Consider the following 18,276-nt stretch of genomic DNA (forward strand, 5'->3'; position numbering starts at 1 on the left):
TTCCTAAGTGTTCCACAGAACCATGGCACTCTGCTTTCTGTACAGGAATTTTATTGAAATCAAGGTAATGTTTTTTTACATTAATGCCTCAGTGCATCCTCGAGAAGGAAAGGAAGGATTTTCTTTAAAAATTGTTTGTACATAAGACAAGAAATTAGCCAAATGAACATGGTACAGCACAATCCCTAAAAACATGCACAGCCAGACCTGGGGCTGCAGGAGCAGGAGCTGCAGGGAGGGGGCGCCAACTTCACATTCAGAACAGAAAGAGAAGCAGGGGCCAGTGGCCACTGGCACTTTGTGGATATCAAGATCCAATCACCGTGGTGAAACTTCAGTCTAGCAGAAGACAAATCCAAAGGAGCTACTATTCCTAGGAGACTAACTCTTTACCTGGGCCCTGCTGGGAAGCTCCATAGTCAGTGCCACCCAGGAAGGAGCAGCAGAGCCACCTCCCCACCCTACCACTGTCACCAGGACCTCACGGCACCAACTCCATGCTCCAGCTCAGGCACCAAAAGAAGCCTCCCCTTCCACCCCTCGACTTCCCTGGGCCAAAAGCAGATTTCTTCCCCCCTGAAGTGTGTCTCCATTTTTTACAGAAGTGCCCACAGCCCTTTCCCAGGCCCCAGCAGCTCCAGCTCCTCAGCCAGGCCTGGCTTGGGATGGAGATGTGCAGCTGGCACAGAAACAGCACCCCTGAGCCTGCATTTGGTTACCAGCCTTGGGTTTGGTTTGAAATCCTCCCACAGGAGAACGTTTGTCCTCTGGCAGAGCCTTTCTCCCTCAGACCTTGGAGAAAGTCACCAGCCACCAACTCCACCACTTCTCTGTCCTCCAGTTTCAGTGCACACCTTCCAGAAGCACAAGCAGCAGCTCCCTGGCACCTCAGCAAACCAGCTTGGCCCCAAATTCACCATAGCCAGTGCTAGAATTATACTCATTGCAGTCCATCCTCCAAAGAAGAGCAGGAGAAATCATCTGTGAGGAAGCAGATCCTGAACCGTGTGCAACCGGCCCCGTTGCTGTGTCCATTCAGCCTCCAGCCCAGAGGGAGATGAGGAAGAAGTGAGGATGAAGAGGCAGCCATTGCACACGTTGAGGTGACCCCACACCCTCCTCCTGCCTGCAGGATCACTGCAGGAACAGGGAGGTAGGTGACCCCAGCAGCAGCACCTCCACCTGTGAGTGCACAAAGCCCACACCCCTTTTGTTCCTACCAGGGTGACATCGTGGCCTCCCCATTGTGCAGCACTGGGAGCCACCAGCTGTGGCCAGATGTGCAGGAGAGGCTCTGTGGGACCCCAAGCCCACCTGTCCCTGTTAGTTTGGCTCAGCCCACCCTGAACCTCCTCTGTGGGAGAGCTCCATCCCAGGTGGGAGAGCTGCAGCCACTCCTATCCCCACCCAGGGGAAGCCACACGAACACGGGGCCAGCATGCACAGAACCCTCCCAGGGGTGGCATTGGGACAGCAAAAGGAACACAAAAATCCTTTCAAGTAATTAACCCAGCCCACTCTTGAGGTCACAGCTGCAGAGCAGCAACCAGCTGGGTCTGTCTGGGTGATAAGGCAAAAAGTCTGAAGTCCTGGAGGGATGGGAGGTGGAAGGTGGCAGTGGTGACAGGCAGGAGTCACTCTGGAGGTTCCTTCTTCACACTCTGCCTCATCTCCTGGTGAGCAGCTCCAGCTCCAGTTACTTCTGCACACAGCTGGGCCAGGCCAGCCCGCCACACACAGCTGACAGGATGATGTACAGGATCACCTGGGGAGGGAGAACGGGAATGCCACAGGCAACAAGGGATTCATTGACTTCACAGCACAGACATGGAAACCCCAGACAGTCAAAGCCTTGAAGAACCTGTCTAACACCCTCCTGTCCCTCCACACCCCTGCAGCTGAGAAGTGTCCCCATGGAGGTGACAAAATACTTCCCACCCTGACCCTGCAGTTGCTCCATCCACAGTCCTCATAGCTGGAGGGGAACTGTCACACCAAAAAAGCCACTTCAAAGTCACAGAACAAGATCCCACTAGGACTGAGAGCTGAGCCACCCCAGAGGACTGAGCCACCCAGCTCAAGCAGGGCTCCTCAGCTGCTCCTGGGGCAAGCAGGGGCAGCTCCTCTCAGATGGTCACAAAAGTTGGAAAAGACCTCCACAATCATCAAGTCCAACCTTTGATCAAATCCCCTCACATCCACTAATCCATGTCACAAAGTGCCACATCCACTTGTTTTCTGAACCCCTCCATGGTGACCCCAGCACTGCCCTGGGCTGTCAGGGAAGGAATTTTTCCTAATATCCAACCTGAACCCCCCCAATGCACCCTGAGCCCATTTCCCCACTTGCCTGGGAGAAGAGGCCAATCCCCACCCCATCACAACCTCCTTCCAGGTGCCTGCAGAGCCAGAAGGTCTCCCCTGAGCCTCCTGCAGGCTGAGCCCCCCCCCACCCCCCCTCCAGCCACTCCCTGCAGTACTGATTGCCCAGGCCCTTGACCCTCTCCTCATACAAGCCCATCAGGAGGCACTGCCCTGGTTCTGCCCTCCCAGGCAGAGCTGGGCACACAAAGATCCCAGGACAGTGAGAGGGGTTTGGAGTTTCAGGGGCTCAGCCTGGCACAGCAGCTCCAGGCTCCACACTCACAATGGACACGATGATGATGACGATGGTGAGCTTGAGGTTCTTCATACACATGGCTCGGGCAAGGTTCCTGCTGGTAGTTTTGAAAGTGACTGACTACAAGGGAAAACAAGGGAAATCCCAGGATGAATTGGGTTGGAAGGGATCTGAAGCTCATCCAGTGCCACCCTGCCATGGCAGGGACACCTTCCACTGCCCTAGGCTGCTCCAAGCCCCAGTGTCCAGCCTGGCTTGGGCACTGCCAGGGATCCAGAGGCAGCCACAGCTGCTCCGGGTAACCTGTTATAGAAAGCTTGTGGTTGTCCCATCCCAAGTGTCCTCTCTGTACCCTGCAATTTCATGCATTGAAAATAGGGTTTGGGCACCAAATGACCCCAACTCCCCCCAGGCTGGGTCTGTGCAGCCATTCCCACAGCCATTCCCCTCACAGCTCAGGCAGGATGTACCTGCCCCTGGAAGCAGCCACTCCAGCAGCTCCCACTGGGTAGTGCCAACTTTTCCTACAAACCACCTTCCCGAGGCTGCAGCAGGCAGGAACCACATCTCTGGGAGCTGCAGTGCTGCCTTGGGGTACATTCCCAAGATGGGGAACACCAGCCCTGGATCTCCAGGGATGCCTCCTCCTGGGCTGTGGGATGTTCTTACTGAAGGATGTTCCATCCCTCCATCTCCCTGTGCTTTCCAAAAGCCCACACTCCCTGGAACAGGTCCTCCATGAGTTCAGCCCAGCTGCTGAAGGAATTCCAGTCCCTTTCCCTAAAGCTTTACCTGAGTTTTCAGCCCTGCCACCACCTGAGGACAGGGGAAGGTTTGAACCCCTGGGAGCTGCAGGACAGCTCCCTGCTGGATAAACTCCAGGCAGCTCTGCTGCTCTCCAAAGCAGGAGGGCTCTGGGACAGCTCAGTGATGTTTGGATCCCCACAGCCACACACAGGAGCTCCTGGCTCTCTCCCAGCCTGAGGACTGGATGCCACAGGAGCTGGGCACCAAGCCAGGATGCTGCAGAGGAGGATGCTGAGCCAGGGCCAGGGATTCCCAAAGGAAATACAAAAAGCTTCCAGAGTGCACAGCACTTTGCTAGATAACTGTGCTTTATAATTACATTAATTTGGGTTTTTTTCACTTCCTCAGAAACACTCCAAGAAGCTCCAGAGTCTTATAAGACTATTTAGATGCAACAACTCAGTTTTTTTAATTTTAAATCAGCCACACTTTCCCTGCTGGTATCAGAACAACTCCACAGATGCACATTTTCCAGTTTATTTGCATCCAGCTGCCTTCAGCCAGGCAGCCAGGGAAGTGTAAATTGTGTTTTATCTCTCCTACCACTGCAGATAATGAGAGGGTTTTCCCCACCTTGGGCACAAGGGATGAGGACAGGGATGTGTCACCCTTGGCTGGCTGTAGCACATGGAGCAAGGGGAAGCTGGAGCTTTCCCAAACTGGGAAGCAGCTGGGAAACAGCTTGGAGGGGAAAGGATCCCCTGCAGGTCTCAATTGCTCTGTGTCCTTTAAGTGTCTCCAGGTGCTGTCCCCACCTCCCTGCTCCCTGGTGCAGCAACACAACTTCCCAACTTCCAGGACTTCCCCAGACTCACCGAATCCACGAGATTCTCCGTTTTATCAATCAGCAGCTCCAGCTTCTCTCCTCTTTGTGCCACAAGGTCTGGAGTAAAGAGACAAAAAATTCAGCTCTGAAGGTGAAATCCCAGGGCAAAAAGCTGCTCCCAACACCCAAGCCCAAGCCAGGAGCTCCCGGCTGCAGCTTCCAGCCTTCCTGGGATAACCAGGGCCTTAGGGAACAACCTCACATCACACAGGCTGCATTTTGGAACTGAATTCTGTTCAATTCCAGATCTCACCCTCTATTTGAGTGGTCAGACTTGGCAAGAGCCAAACCCCAAATGAAAGCAGCTGCAGAGAGCATTTCCCAGGGAAGCAGTACCTATGTTCCGGACCATGATCCCTTTGAGTTCATCGATCTGGGCTTGTGTCTCTGCCACCTGGTCTGGGCCCTTGCTCTCAGAGTGGTATTTCTGCAACAGAGAACATCATGTTGTACTCCTTGAGCTAGGTCTTATGAGCTCTAAGAGGAATTTGTTACACGTGAGATAGCTCTGCTACATGGAATGGTATCAAATCCGTAGGATGGTTTTTGAGGTTGTGTTAGAAACAGAAAAAAGGTTTATTAAAAGGCAAAATAACAAAGATAATAAAAAATAGTTTCAAAAAGTTTAATAAAAGGCAAAATAACAAAATAACAAAAGGCAAAATAAACAACTTTTTCTTTTAGAGAAAAACTTGAGTTAGGGGTTGAGAGGTTTGTACTCTTGTTAAAATATTCTGTAAAAGCGATTATTTCTTTTGTTTTCTTTTTTTTTTTTAGTGAATTACTTAGGCAGGACCTCTTGGCTTCTGTCTAACTGGGTAGCTCTAGGTCTGAGGTGAAGTCTTAAAGGTCTTATAAGGTGTCTTTTTCCTAAATTGAGGAGAGAAACTTTTGGGCTTTTTGGCTTTTTAAGCAGACAAAGAATAATTTTGTCACTTCATCAACAGGGGGCACATTCCTACAAGAACAGGCAGGGAAAACAGGAGCATCAAAAACCAGGAGCCAGGGAAAACAGGAGCATCAAGAAGCCAACAGTTTGGGAACACCACACCAGATGTTGAAGGTGGCCACTTTGAGTGGCCTGACTGCTCTCCCCAAAGGAATGGAGCAGCCAGGAGCCATCCCATGTCCCAGAGCCATCCCAGAGGATCTCCCCTGTCACCTCCTGGGTACAGCTGAGCCCTCGCTGACAACTCTGGTGCTGTCAGCCCCTCTGGTGTTTATCCTGAGCACCATTCCTGTCATCCCTCCCCCTCCATTCCCTTCACAAGTGACAGGGACTTCTGTCAGACTGTTCCCCCAGTTTGGGGATCCCAGGGGTCCTCTGGTGAATGCACAGCTCGGGGTGGGTCAGAGCACCACAAACCAACGCCAGGTTAAAGGAGCCTGAGTGCTTGCAGGATCCAAGGCCCAGTCAGCATCAGGGAACTGAGCTCTGCTATGCCTGCAGGGATTTTAGTGCCTGTTCACATCACAATGGCTCTGCTCCATGATCACCCACATAGCTGCTTAAATCCTGATTTTCTTCTAGTTAGGAGTTCAATTTCTGACAGCACAGGGAGGCAGTCTGACACTGCCACCCCCACCTGGGCAGCCATAACTCATGGTGACAGCACCAAATCCAGCAGCTCCTCCACCTCCACCTTCTCCTCAGGGGGAGATTCCCAGGAGGTTTCAGGCTGGCCACAGTCAAAGCTGGGCACTGGTTTTACTGGAAGCATGGCCTCTCTCTCCCTCTCCAGGATTATCTGCGTGCTGCACTTGAGCTGGTGCTGGATCTCTGCCTCACACAGGAACCTCCTGGAGAACATCCCAGCAGGGAATGTCAGCCCTCACATCCCATGGGATCAGGGGGAGGGAAGGGCTCTGTCAGCACTGAACTCCCCTGAGCTGATCCTGGACACCAGCAATGTGGGAAAGCTCAGGCAGGCACCTCCTCCTGTGCTCAAGGAGATGGAAAGGTTGGGATTTTAGAGGAATATCAGCCCCATGGCTCCAAAGACAGCCTGGCTTTTCTGATAAGGCAATTCCAGCTCATTCCAGCCCTGAACAGCTTATGAAGTGATGAGTCAGCACTTTGGGTAGTTTCAGTCCCCACACAGCAAAGCCTGGTGGAGAGGAAAAGCTCCTTCCTCACACACAGGAAGTTAATCCTATTCATTATGCACTGGCATTGTTATTCCTTGCTCTCCCCCTGCTGTGGAAGGCAAGGAGCAGCTCCTGGAATGAACTCCCGTGACTCTCCCTGCTCCAAACCACCTGCACAGCCCCAAATTCCAGTGCAAACTTCAGGCAGGAGCAGCACAGGTGCAAATCCTCCCTCAGAGCCCTGGCCTCACCCTGCAGCCACCACACAGCTGGTCCAGCTGAGACTGCTCCACAATTCCTGCACTGGGGAGGGCTCTGCTGTCCCCACAAAGGGGCCCTCCTCCTGCAGCTGTGACACCCCCAAACCTGGACCTTCCATGGGATAAGCAGCAAAAGAGCCAAGCCCTCCCTGGAGAACAGCCCCAGCAGAGCTCTGAGAGCCTGGAGACACAGACCACAGGCTGGGGACAGCCCTAAAGCCACCATTCCCAGGACACCTCATCTTTAATCCAAGTGACACCTCAAACTCCCCTGTCCTGGATTGCCAAGCAAATTGTATCTATTTGCCATCTGCATTGGCAGCTGTCTCCTGTTCAGTGGGCAGTTTTCCTTATCTCTTCCACACCCACTCTTCCCTCCAGGGAGACCCCTGCTGATAAGAGGCCATTGGATGTCCCTGCATGGCTGATAAGAACTGCAGCATCCCATTGGGAGATGTGAGGCCAGAGGGAGGAGTCAAGCATTCCTAACTGGATATAGTCTGGAGATTCTGAAACACCAGCACAGCTTCTCCACTGGATTTCCCAGAGGAACAGCAGCTGCCTCTTCCCCTGGACCTTCAGAGGCAGAGTGCACCCTTCTCCAGGATCCCTGCTCCAGCAGAACCACCCCTGGCACTGCAGGAGGGCTAAGCCACAATTCCAATGGCACTGCTGCCAGCACCCTGACCCACAGGGTGTCAGGCTGTGCTCTGACTCTGTCAGTGTGGGTTTGATTTACTGCATTGTTTATTTTATCTTTTAATTTTCTTCCCTATTAAAGAACTGTTATTCCCTGCTCCCATATTTTTTGCCTGAGAGCCCCTTAATTTAAAATTTACAGCAATTCAGAGGGAGGGGGTTTGCATTCTCCATTTCAGGGGAGGCTCCTGCCTTCCTTAGCAGACACCTGTCTGTTCAAACCAAGACATCCCCCCAAAGCCCACCCCAGGAGGCTTTCTGGGGAAGCAGGGCTGGCAGGGAGAAGCAGGGCCTCACCAGCTGTGCAGCCAGCACAGAGGAGAACTCGCTGTTCATGGCGTAGGGCAGGGCAGTCTGTGCCCGCGAGCCGTACGTGGTCTGGAACCGCTTCTTGATCTCGTTCAGGAACGTGAAGGCTCGGGAGCGCTCAAAGTCCTGCAGCAGAGAGCACACAGAGTCAGCAACAGCAGCCTGCAGGGCTGGGGGCTGGGCCAGCTCCACTCCTGCACTCAGGGGGAGGATTTCCTGCAGCATTTCCAGAATTCAGGAGCACCAGGCAAATTCCACTGGCAACTGGAGTGGTCTCTGCACCACCAACCCACTGCACTGAGACAGAAACTGGGCAAAGCCAAGAACTTCACCCCAAAATTCCCAACCCACAGGACTGGAAGCTCCCTCCCATGGCAGGGTTGGAGTGGGATGGTTTTGAAGGTCACTCCAAACCCAAACCATCCCACAACTCCGATCTGAGCTCCAGGCTGAGTTCAAAGCTGTAACTGAGGTTACAGCAGCTCCAGTGGGAGAAAAGGCACCTCAGAGAAGCCCTCACTAATAACTGCCACATCAAAACCAAAATTCCCCAGTTTCCCAGGGCTGTAGCTGTGTTCCCAGTACTCACATCATCTGTGATGCACAGGTAAATGATCCTGTCCTGGCAGATGTAATGGAACAGGTAACTGCAGGGAATGGAAAGGAACAAACAAAACGTCATTGGAAGCTGCCACATTTCCAGAATTTCATTTTCCAGAAGCCACTACTGCCTGTGGGGCCTTTGGGGGCTGGCAAGAGAAGATCCCAATTATTCTATGGAGCTGGGACAGATAAACATGTTCAAGGTAAATGTCCAGGGAAGTGAGGCTGGGGCACAGGTCTCTGCCCTGAAGGTCTGTTCCTATAAAAATGTTCAAAAATCCTTGCACATCCACAACTCTCCTGGAAGGAGTGAGGTGAAACTTGTTTGGTACCACCCTGTAGATTCCTCAGAGAGGCCAAGAGCAGAGAGAGAGTAACCCAAGAATTCCTGATGCCAGAGGGCTGCTTTTCCTTGGAGATTTATACAAAAGACACAGAAGTTCTTAAAAACAAAAAGAACCCATTAAACGAATTTAAGGAGTTCAAAGTTCAAAGAAACTCAAGTTCTTCCTGTTTCAGAACAGGATGAATTATCTTGGACAGAACCCAGGGAGTTTTTCAGCCTATAGGCTGGGAGGCAGAGGATCCCTGCAAGGCTCCAGACAGGAGGAACAACTCCAAGTGCTCATCGAGCTTCACAGATTCTGCTTCCACATTCTGCCCAGTTACCTCCAAAAATGCACCACAGCACTCCTTAAACTCAGCTTTTCACTTGGTTGAACAGCACTCAAGGCAAAGTTATTTCTTCTCACTTAAAGGAATAACTTAAAATATTAAAATTTATCCTTAAAATTTCAGCAGGAGAGAAGAGCTGCAGCATTAAAGGTGTGTCAGACTCCAGAGCAGGCAGTGCCTCCAAAACATCTCTTACAGGGACTGGCTGTGCTCCTGAGCATGTGGGAAGCCCAGCCCAGTTCTGCATCCTCAGAACAGCTCTGACACAACAGCTTGGGCCCCAGAGAGGATCCAGCCATGCTGCCAATTCCAAAAAAAGAGCTGGAATGGGCTCCAACACCTCTAAATCTGTTTTTTCCACAGTTGTTCTAGTTTGTTCCGATTGACTCACCCACTCCCCACGTGCAGGAAGCCACAGGTGATGAGGCATCTACTCCCTGTCCTACCAACACTGGCCAAGGGTTCAGAGAGCTGGGAAAATCCTGGGAATAACCCCTGTGTCCTGCAGACTAGATCTGGGGCAACCTCCATGTGATCTGTGAGCACAGCTTCTCTCAAAGCCCCCAAGAAGGGTGACAGTTTCACCTAAAGCCACATTCAAGCCTCAGAAAAAGGGGAAGCTTCCAGAGGCTGATTCCAAAGCAGGGCACCCTCCAGCTCACTTTGGAATTGTATAAAAATGGAAAATTTGATTTTGTATCAACTGCTCTGTGCTGCTGCTGGAGCTGAACTCAAATCCTGGTTATGCTGCAGAGTTCTGGGGGACAGAAGTAGCTACTGAGCTGGTGGCACGTTCCATCAAATGGGAATTTGGATGGAAAAAACCTGCAGAATCATAGAAAAACCCCCAAACACACCCAGTCTCTCCCTGCCCTCATGCATCCCCACAAGTCCCCCAGAGCCAAGGAGGAGAGTTACTCACTTCCCATGGGAATAGGTCAGTTTGTTGTTCTCGGATGGGATTTTGGCCAGGATCTGCTCGGTGACCTCCAGGAAGTTCCCGCCACACCAGGCGTGCTTGGCCAGGATGGTGGTGCCCCTCGCCACCACTGCAAACAGGATGGCCATGGCTGCTCTCCTGCTTGGGACAGAACAGGGTGACATCAGCAGTAGGGGCACCTGCAGGGTGCCACAGGGACCGGCACAGTGTCTCCCGGCACAGGGAGCAGGACGGGGCCAGGACTCAGCCAGGACACCACAACCACAAAGTTCTCTCATCTCCCCTTTTAGGCTCTGCTCCCAATGACACAAAACCCTCTGGAAAAAGGGTTTTTATCACCTCTGTGCCCTGTGAGGGTGGCAAAGTGGCCAGCTGTCCAGAGAAGCTGTGGAGCCAGCATCTCTACCTGCAGAGCAGCCAAGGCAGAAACCGGACCCTGCGAGTTTATGAGGATGAAAGAAAACTAAACCTTGGATAAGTCACATTAAATGCTGCTCACAGCAGAGGGAAGGGCAACCCCCACAGCCAGAGCAGCTGTGGCTGCCCCTGGATCCCTGCAAGTGGCCAAGGCCAGGCTGGATGGGGCTCAGAGCCACCTGGGGTAGCAGAAGGTGCTGGGAGCTGGAACTGGATGAGCTTCAAGCTCCATTTCAACCCAAACTATTGTGGGATTCCAAGTCTCCAGAGCTGGAAAAACATACCTGCTGCCATAGAAAGGGACACTCCTAATCAGCTCAAGTATCAGCACAAAAATCTATGGCCAGAGCCAGATCTAACACATGGAGCACATGTCAGAGCCCAGCTGGGACAGCTGCCCTGCTCATCCTCCACATCCATAAGCCTCTTTTCTGCTCAGGAAGGACTTAGGGCGACTTTGGACCCTGCAAAACCCAAAAAATCTCATTTTTCACTTTGTACTTAGGCCCTACTTATTACCTGCTCTGTTCTGTGCCTCAACAGATCTGGCAAGATCACAGACCTCTTCTGAATCCCCCAGAGAGCTCTCTGGGAACAGCCACAGAGCAGGAGGGCTGCCTGAGCTTCTGGATCCAGATTTTCCATCCCCCTGGCACTGCCTGGTGAGAATTAGGGATCTCTTCTGGATTAACAAAGCCATGAAGGGAGATTCAACCACCACCCCAGCAGGGCTCACCGGGGCAGGCTGAGCCCCACAGATCCAGGCTTGGCCCGCACCAACCAGAGCATGTCCAAACCTCCCACAGGTCTGAGCTCAGCATTGGAGGGGAAAAGGATAAAGTCATGGATTTACTCACAGGACAGACTCCACAAAACCAGCTGGGAGCAGTGCCAAGGGGAACAGAACAATGGAATGGTTTGGGTTGGAAGGCGCCTCAAGACCATCCCCATGGGCAGGGACACCTTCCACTGGCCTAGGCTGCTCCAAGCCCCAATGCCCAGCTTGGCCTTGGCCACTTGCAGGGATCCAGGGGCAGCCACAGCTGCTCTGGCTGTGGGGGTTGCCCTTCCTTCTGCTGTGAGCAGCATTTAATGTGACTTATCCAAGGTTTAGTTTTCTTTTATCCTCATAAACTTGCAGGGTCCGGTTTCTACCTTGGCTGCTCTTCAGGTAGAGATGCTGGCTCCTGCAGGAAGCTTCCAACGAATTGCTTACTCCTTTATGTCTCAGCTCTGAGTAATCTCCACCTTGGCTCATTTTCAGGTTGAAATGCTCCTGTCTTAAATAATATTGTGAGCTAACTTAGCCTAGGGAATTCACTGCACCCTCCTGTCCCTGCAGAGCCACTGGACACAGAGGCTGCCCAGGCCCGTGGAGCAACACCAGGGCACAGCCTGGAACCATAAATACATCTTGAGCAATCAGCTGAGTGTCCAGCACCAGGAAACCACTGTCTACTCCTGCAGTCACCCAGGAGCCACAGAAAGGAGCAGCTGTAGCAGAAAACACATCCCAAACCCTGCCCCTGCCTTGCAAGGACAGCTGAGACTCAGGGTACAGAGCGCACAGACACCTCAGTGCCCTGAGCAGAACAAATGCAGCCCCAAACTGAGGACTGTGAAGTGGTTTAGACATTTCCTACAAATCTCTGCTCTTTTAATACTGGATATTGGTGGAACCTGAGGTGACACCTCAGCAGCAGCAGCAGTGAGGTGGCACTGGCACTGTAGGACTCACGGCCCTCAATTCCCTGAGTTCCTGGCTCTCACCTCCCTGGGTTCACACCCTCAACTCCCTGAGTTCACAGCCCTGACTCCCCAGATTCCTGGCCCTCACTGTGCTCAGGACACAGGAGCTCTGTGCCTGGCAGTAAGACCAGCCCTAGCTCTGAGCAGGAGGAGTTAAGTGAAGTAGGAGAGATTAACCAGGAGCATTTTCCTCCCTGAGCAGCCCGGTACCAGCCCTGTGTTACTCCTGTTAGTGGCACAAATCTGTTAAACTGCCACAGAACATCCTTCCTCAGCAGTTACAGGAGTCAGGAATGAAATCCCTTCAAATCAACCCCTCTGCAGAGCTTTTCTCTATCTAAACTTACAGTATTACACAGCTGGAAGCAGCCAAGACCAAACCTTCCAAAAAGACCCTGCAAGATGCACCAGCTGCTCTCTGAGGTCCCTCTAGGGACTGAACTGAGGGATCCTAGAAACACAGGAGGGTTTGGGTAAGAGGGACCTCAAAGCCCATCCAGTGCCACCCCTGCCATGGCAAGGACAACTCTCACTGCTCCAAGCCCTGTCCAGCCTGGCCTTGGGCACTGCCAGGCATGCAGGGGCAGCCACAGCTGCTCTGGGCACCTTGTGCCAGGGCCTGCCCACCCTCACAGGGAACAATTCCCTCCCAATACAAGGGCACAGAAATATCTCTTAAGGAACATCAGAAACACAGGCTCAGTCCCAGCATGATGTTTAGAACTCTGGTAAGGATGATTTACTATTTTCCAGCTACTCTTCTGGCCCAGAAGATTCCCAGCTTAGTGCCAGTGAGCCATGGAAGGTCCCTGCCTGCACTTCCAGAAATCCTCTTAACAGAAAGCAAAGGGCACCACGCTGCTGTTAAAGCACAGAACAAGGAAACAAGGGGAGGTGTTGCAACCCAGCAAGTTGCAAACTGCTGCAATAAAGAGATCGTTTGAGCAGGGTGAGCTCAGCAGAAATCAGCCCAGGCTTCCCTTTGACCTCTGCTGGGCAGCTGGAAAAATCATTATTTCATTACAGAATATTCCACCGTGAAGTCCTGCGGCTCTCCTGGTCATTTTGAACCTGAGAATTGCAACATTTGTGCTCCAACTTATTCCGAGTTCAGCCTCCCTTCTGCACACAGAATTTACTTCAGGTTCCCCCCACCGCATCACCTTTCCCGGAGGCAGCATTGCAGGGGTTGGAGGGGCGTAAGGACACCCAACATCACGGTGATTGAGTAAGCAGCTCTCTAAAAAGGGAACACGTGCAGCCCAAAGCATGGGATCAGGGAATTGTTGAGGTTGGAAAAGCTCTGCAAGAGCACAAGTCCAGCCATCCCCCAGCACTGCCAAGGCCACACCGACCCATGTCCCCAAGTGCCACACCACACGGCTTTGAAATCCCTCCACGGCACTCCAGCACTGCCCTGGGCAGCTGTGCCAGGGCCGGACAGCCCTGTTCAGCCCAGCATGTTCCTAAAATCCCACCTAAACCTCCCTGGCACAGCCACATCCTGTCGCTGTTCCCTGTCGCAGAGCCCGACTCCTCCACCCTCCCTGCAACCCCCACCAGCACACCTGTGGTTAATTAATTAATTAATTAACTAATTAAGCCATGCTACATCAGCAACACCGTCCACTCCCGGACACACCAGTAACACCTCAATAACACGTGGGTAGTACACGGGTAACACCCCAGTAACACACTAATAACATCCTAACAACATACTGGTAACAGCCCCGGTAACACCCCAGAAACACAGTGATACAACCCCCCAGTAACACGGCAATAACACCCCAGAAACACAGTGATACAACCCCCCAGTAAAACGGCAATAACACCCCAGAAACACAGTGATACAACCCCCCAGTAAAACGGCAATAACACCCCAGAAACACAGTGATACAACCCCCCAGTACAACGGCAATAACACCCCAGTAACACAGTGATACAACACCCCAGTAACACGGCAATAACACCCCAGTAACACAGTGATACAACACCCCAGTACCACGGCAATAACACCCCAGAAACACAGTGATACAACACCCCAGTAACACGGCAATAACACCCCAGAAACACAGTGATACAACCCCCCAGTAAAACGGCAATAACACCCCAGAAACACAGTGATACAACCCCCCAGTAAAACGGCAATAACACCCCAGAAACACAGTGATACAACCCCCCAGTAAAACGGCAATAACACCCCAGAAACACAGTGATACAACCCCCCAGTAAAACGGCAATAACACCCCAGTTACCGGGATGATATAACACCCCAGTTACCGGCGGTGTTACTGTAACACCCCCGGTAACAGGCCAATATACACTAATAACATCCCAGTAACACGGCAATAACCCACCAGAACCAGCCCAATAACACACTAATAGCAGTCCAATAACACGCAAATAACAGCCCAGTAACACGGCAATAGCACCCCAGTAATAGTCATGTAACAGCCCAGTAGCACGCCGGTAACGCCCCCGGTAACATCCCAGTAACACATCAATAACACCCTAGTACCACACCAAGAGCACCCCATTACCAGGCCAGCAGCTCTCCCGTGACACGCCAATAACACCCCGGTAATCCCCGGTCACCCGCCGTGCCCGTGCCCGAGCCCCGCTCCCGGTGCCGAGCGCGGCCTCCTCCCGCTGGTAGCGCCTGCGGCCCGCGGGGCTGGGGCAGTGCCCGGCCGGAACCTCCGCACCCAAACCTCCAGGCCCGGCCAAGTTCAGCCCAGCCCGGCCCGGCCCAGTTCAGCCCGGCCGGGGCTCCGGGACGCTCCGGCCCCCCGTGCTCACCGGCACTCCCGGGCGCCGCCGGCCCCACCCGGCCCGGCCCCGACGCGTTTCCGGCCGCGGGGCCGCCGGGAGCCCGGAACAGCCATGGCCGGCAGCGGTAGCGGGCCCGCGCTGGAAACCGTGAGGGGGCACCGGGAGCCGGGGGTGGGATCGGGGTCGGGGGGCCCCGCTCGCTCCCTTCCGTGAGGTGGAGCGGGGGGCCGGGCCCTGCTCCCGAGGAAAAGCAGCCTCACGTTGTGCCAGGGAGGGTCAGGTTGGCTGTTAGGGGAAATTCCTTTGTGGACAGGGCTGTCCGGCCCTGGCACAGCTGCCCAGGGCAGTGCTGGAGTGCCCGTCCCTGGAGGGATTTCAAAGCCGTGTGGTGTGGCACTTGGGGACATGGGTTGGGGTGGCCTTGGCAGTGCTGGGGAATGGTTGGACTTGTGCTCTTGCAGGGCTTTTCCACCCCAAATGATTCCGTGCTTCCATGATTCTGTCGTTCCCAAGCCTGGCTTTGTGGTAGGGCACCTCCTCGGCTGGTGGGGTGGCTTTGGCATCAGGACAAATCATGTCAGGGTGGCTCCAAGAGACACCCTGTCATCGTGTGGTGAACAGCAGAAGGTCAGGACTAAACTAGTTTAAAACTAGGTGGAATTTTGGAGCTTTCCCTCCTTTCTGAAGGTGTTTTAGTCCAACAGCAGCACCAGAGGTGGCCCAGTGAGACCTACAGCCCTCCCAGCTACTCTGGGAAGCTGAGCACGGGAGCTGATCGTCATCCTTCAGGTGTCCCCGACCTCAGGGAGGTCACAGCTTCTCTCCTCTCCCACTGGTGACAGATCCAGGCGGATGGGACGGACGGGAACTGCGTCACGTTCGTGCTGCATGACGAGGATCACACCCTGGGCAACTCCCTGCGCTACATGGTCATGAAGAAGTGAGTGGGGCCTCTGAGGGACCTCCGTGCCCTGCTCTGGCCTTCTCCTTCCTGATCCACACCTCAGCTATCCTGAGATAAGACAAACGATCTCAAATCCCCTTTGTGCACACTCTTCCAGCCTTTCTGTTAGACATGGAGCCCTGCTCCCACTTGCTGCTCCTCCTTTTCCTTGTGCTGTGTCAGGACTCTGAGAGCACCAACAGCCCTTAAAGGGACTGACCAGCCTTTCCTGAGCCTCCACCCACACCCTCCCCTGCCCAGGAACACCAGTTAAGCTCAGCCCAGGGCTTTCAGTTCCTCCTGAGCTGAGGAGTAACTAGGTCCTGGCCTCCATTTGCTGGCCAGAGAGGCTGTGGATTTCCCATCCCTGGAACTGTCCCAGGCTAGGCTGGATGGGGCTTGGAGCACCCTGGGGCAGTGGAAGGTGTTCCTGCCCATGGCAGGGGGTGGGACTGGGTAGCCTTTAAGGTCCCTCTGATAAATCACTATGACAACACAAAAGAAGCTGCTGGCCAAAGCTGGGGGCAAAGCTCCAGCACTCAGCTCAGCTGGTGAGAGAGGCCCTGCAACATTTTGGGAGCTCCTCCAGTGCCCTGGACCACTCAGCCTCTGGCAGCAGCAGAGCAGCAGCAGGTTTGGTTACAGAGAGAATTGCAAACATCCAGGATCTCATGTTTGGATCTGCAGAGCTGGCACTGCTCTGGCTCTGGTGTCAGCACAGTGCCAGCTGTGTCTTTGCCCTGCAGAGCTCCAGCTCAGCTCAGAGAGAGAGGGGTGTGAGGGAACAAGGACACACTGGTAGTTTCCCCTCAGCACATCCCTCCCCTAAGTCATTCTGGAAACATCCAGAGCCCCAGCAGGCCTGGCATGCCCTGAGCCTCTGGCTTCCCTGGGATTTGCCATGGACTGGTCTGGGTCTCACTGCTCCCTCTCCTCTCTGCTCTCCTGCAGCCCTGACGTGGAGTTCTGTGGCTACTGCATCACACACCCCTCAGAAAGCAAGATCAACTTCAGGATCCAGACCAGAGGTGAGCCTCGGGCTGTCCCTCCATGGCTGGTGCCCTGTTCTCATGGAATTCCCCCTGCTCATGCCAGCTTCCCAGGAGTCTGTTAAATAAAGAAAAGCCCTTTCTCCCTTCCTTCTGCCAGGAACTGCAGTGCTGAGCCCCTTTGCTCAGCCTCAGAGGCTGCTCCCAGTATTCTGCTCCAGCTGCAGTGGGAAGCAGCATCCCTGGCTCCAGGCACCTGGGCTGGCTGGGAGCAGCCCTGGCACCCCAAGCTGTGGGGCTGGAGAGGAGGCATACCCCTGGGGAGGTAAAGACTGCCCTTGGGAAGCCACCTCCCGTGTCCCTAATCCATCTTTTCCCATCTTTTCCCAAAGGGGCCCTTCCTGCTGTGGAGCCATTCCGGAAAGGGCTGAATGACCTGATGGGTGTTTGCCAACATGTGCTCAACACTTTTGAGGTGAGATATCCCTGGAGAGCTCAGGGTTAGTTCTGTCCCTTGGGCCATTTCTGGAGAGTTCCAGGTCTGTTCTGACCCTTGGGCCATTTCTGGGGAGCTCAGGGTCTGTTCTGTCCCTTGGCCATTCCTGGAGAGTTCCAGGTCTGTTCTGTCCATTGGGCCATACCTGGGGAGCTCAGGGTCAGTTCTGTCCCTTCATCCCAGAGTGGGAGGCTGAGGCCTGTGTTGGAGACGCCTTTGGCAGGAGAACCTGGGTGTTTTCTTGGCCAGGCTCTGCCTGATCCATGGCATGGCCTGGCTCCCTTTCCCTTGGAGTGACTGTAAAGCTCAGTCACTTCCAAAAGCACCTGGAGCTCTGTCAGAACTTCCCAGCCTTTCCAGGCTCCAGCCAGAGCAGTCCCAGCACAGCAGGGTGGTGGCTCTGTGCCACCCCAGGGACAGGTGGGTGACATTTGTGTTTTGCTTTTGTTTCAGAGGAGCATGAAGGAGTTCAGGGCACAGAAGGAGGAGGAGATGCAGTAGCCTTTGGGAATGGCATGGATGTGTAACCTCTGTATGTTGAATTCCCTGTGTCCAAACGTGGGTTTTTTGTTGTTTTTTTTATTACTTTGCTGCAAAATGTATTTTCTTTAATAATAAAGTTTATTCATTTAGATGCTGCAGAGCTCATGATGTGTTCTGCTCAGCACAGGGATGGAAGGTCATAGAACATGGAGACAGATTGCTCCACATATTGGGAAAATTTTCCAAATTTGGGAAAATTTCCCAGAGATTGGTAAATTTGGAAAAATTTCTGATCCATTTCAGCCCATTGGGAAAATGGGCTGGTCTTGATATTCCTCAGTCTCTGTTTTCCTTGAAACCCATTTGTCTTTTATGATTTATTTGTAAAACATTTACATTTCAGTGAAAGTTAAGCTAAAAGCCCACCCCAACACCTGGAGAATGTTTTAATTGCAGGTCTCATCTCTTCTGCCTTTTTCCTCTCTCCATTTTTTTCTATGACAAGGTAGAAGGGGGAAAGAAGGAAAAGAGAGAGAGGGAAAAGAGAGACGTGGGAAAACCAACAAAGAATTATCAAAAACCTGATAAATACAACTTTTT

The 18,276-nt window shown here is 53.2% G+C and overlaps 2 protein-coding genes across 5 annotated transcripts; one reads left to right on the forward strand and one right to left on the reverse strand.

Annotated features, from left to right (window-relative positions):
* Positions 1 to 29: 29 nt before the first annotated feature.
* VAMP7 (vesicle associated membrane protein 7) lies at positions 30 to 14,887 on the reverse strand. Of its 4 annotated transcripts, none has more exons than XM_030228780.2 (8): positions 14,793 to 14,887; positions 9,810 to 9,965; positions 8,199 to 8,256; positions 7,598 to 7,735; positions 4,590 to 4,680; positions 4,243 to 4,310; positions 2,648 to 2,740; positions 30 to 1,765 (listed from the first exon to the last, which is right to left on the reverse strand). In XM_030228780.2, exons 1-8 carry the CDS (start codon positions 14,876 to 14,878, stop codon positions 1,697 to 1,699), a joined length of 759 nt encoding a protein of 252 aa, XP_030084640.2. In that variant the 5' UTR covers positions 14,879 to 14,887; the 3' UTR covers positions 30 to 1,696. The 4 variants fall into 4 exon arrangements, with proteins under 4 accessions (XP_030084640.2, XP_030084639.1, XP_009088518.1 ...); XM_030228779.2 differs by having other exon boundaries at positions 9,810 to 9,968; positions 14,793 to 14,838; XM_009090270.4 differs by lacking the exon at positions 14,793 to 14,887 and adding an exon at positions 14,534 to 14,779.
* Positions 14,811 to 17,825, forward strand: LOC103816488 (DNA-directed RNA polymerases I and III subunit RPAC2-like). Its single transcript, XM_030228782.2, has 5 exons — positions 14,811 to 14,912; positions 15,608 to 15,705; positions 16,660 to 16,736; positions 17,090 to 17,172; positions 17,647 to 17,825. Exons 1-5 carry the CDS (start codon positions 14,877 to 14,879, stop codon positions 17,692 to 17,694), a joined length of 342 nt encoding a protein of 113 aa, XP_030084642.1. The 5' UTR covers positions 14,811 to 14,876; the 3' UTR covers positions 17,695 to 17,825.
* Positions 17,826 to 18,276: the final 451 nt, after the last annotated feature.

The sequence above is a fragment of the Serinus canaria genome, chromosome 4A (assembly GCF_022539315.1).
Source record: "Serinus canaria isolate serCan28SL12 chromosome 4A, serCan2020, whole genome shotgun sequence".
NCBI classification, from domain to species: Eukaryota; Metazoa; Chordata; class Aves; order Passeriformes; family Fringillidae; genus Serinus; species Serinus canaria.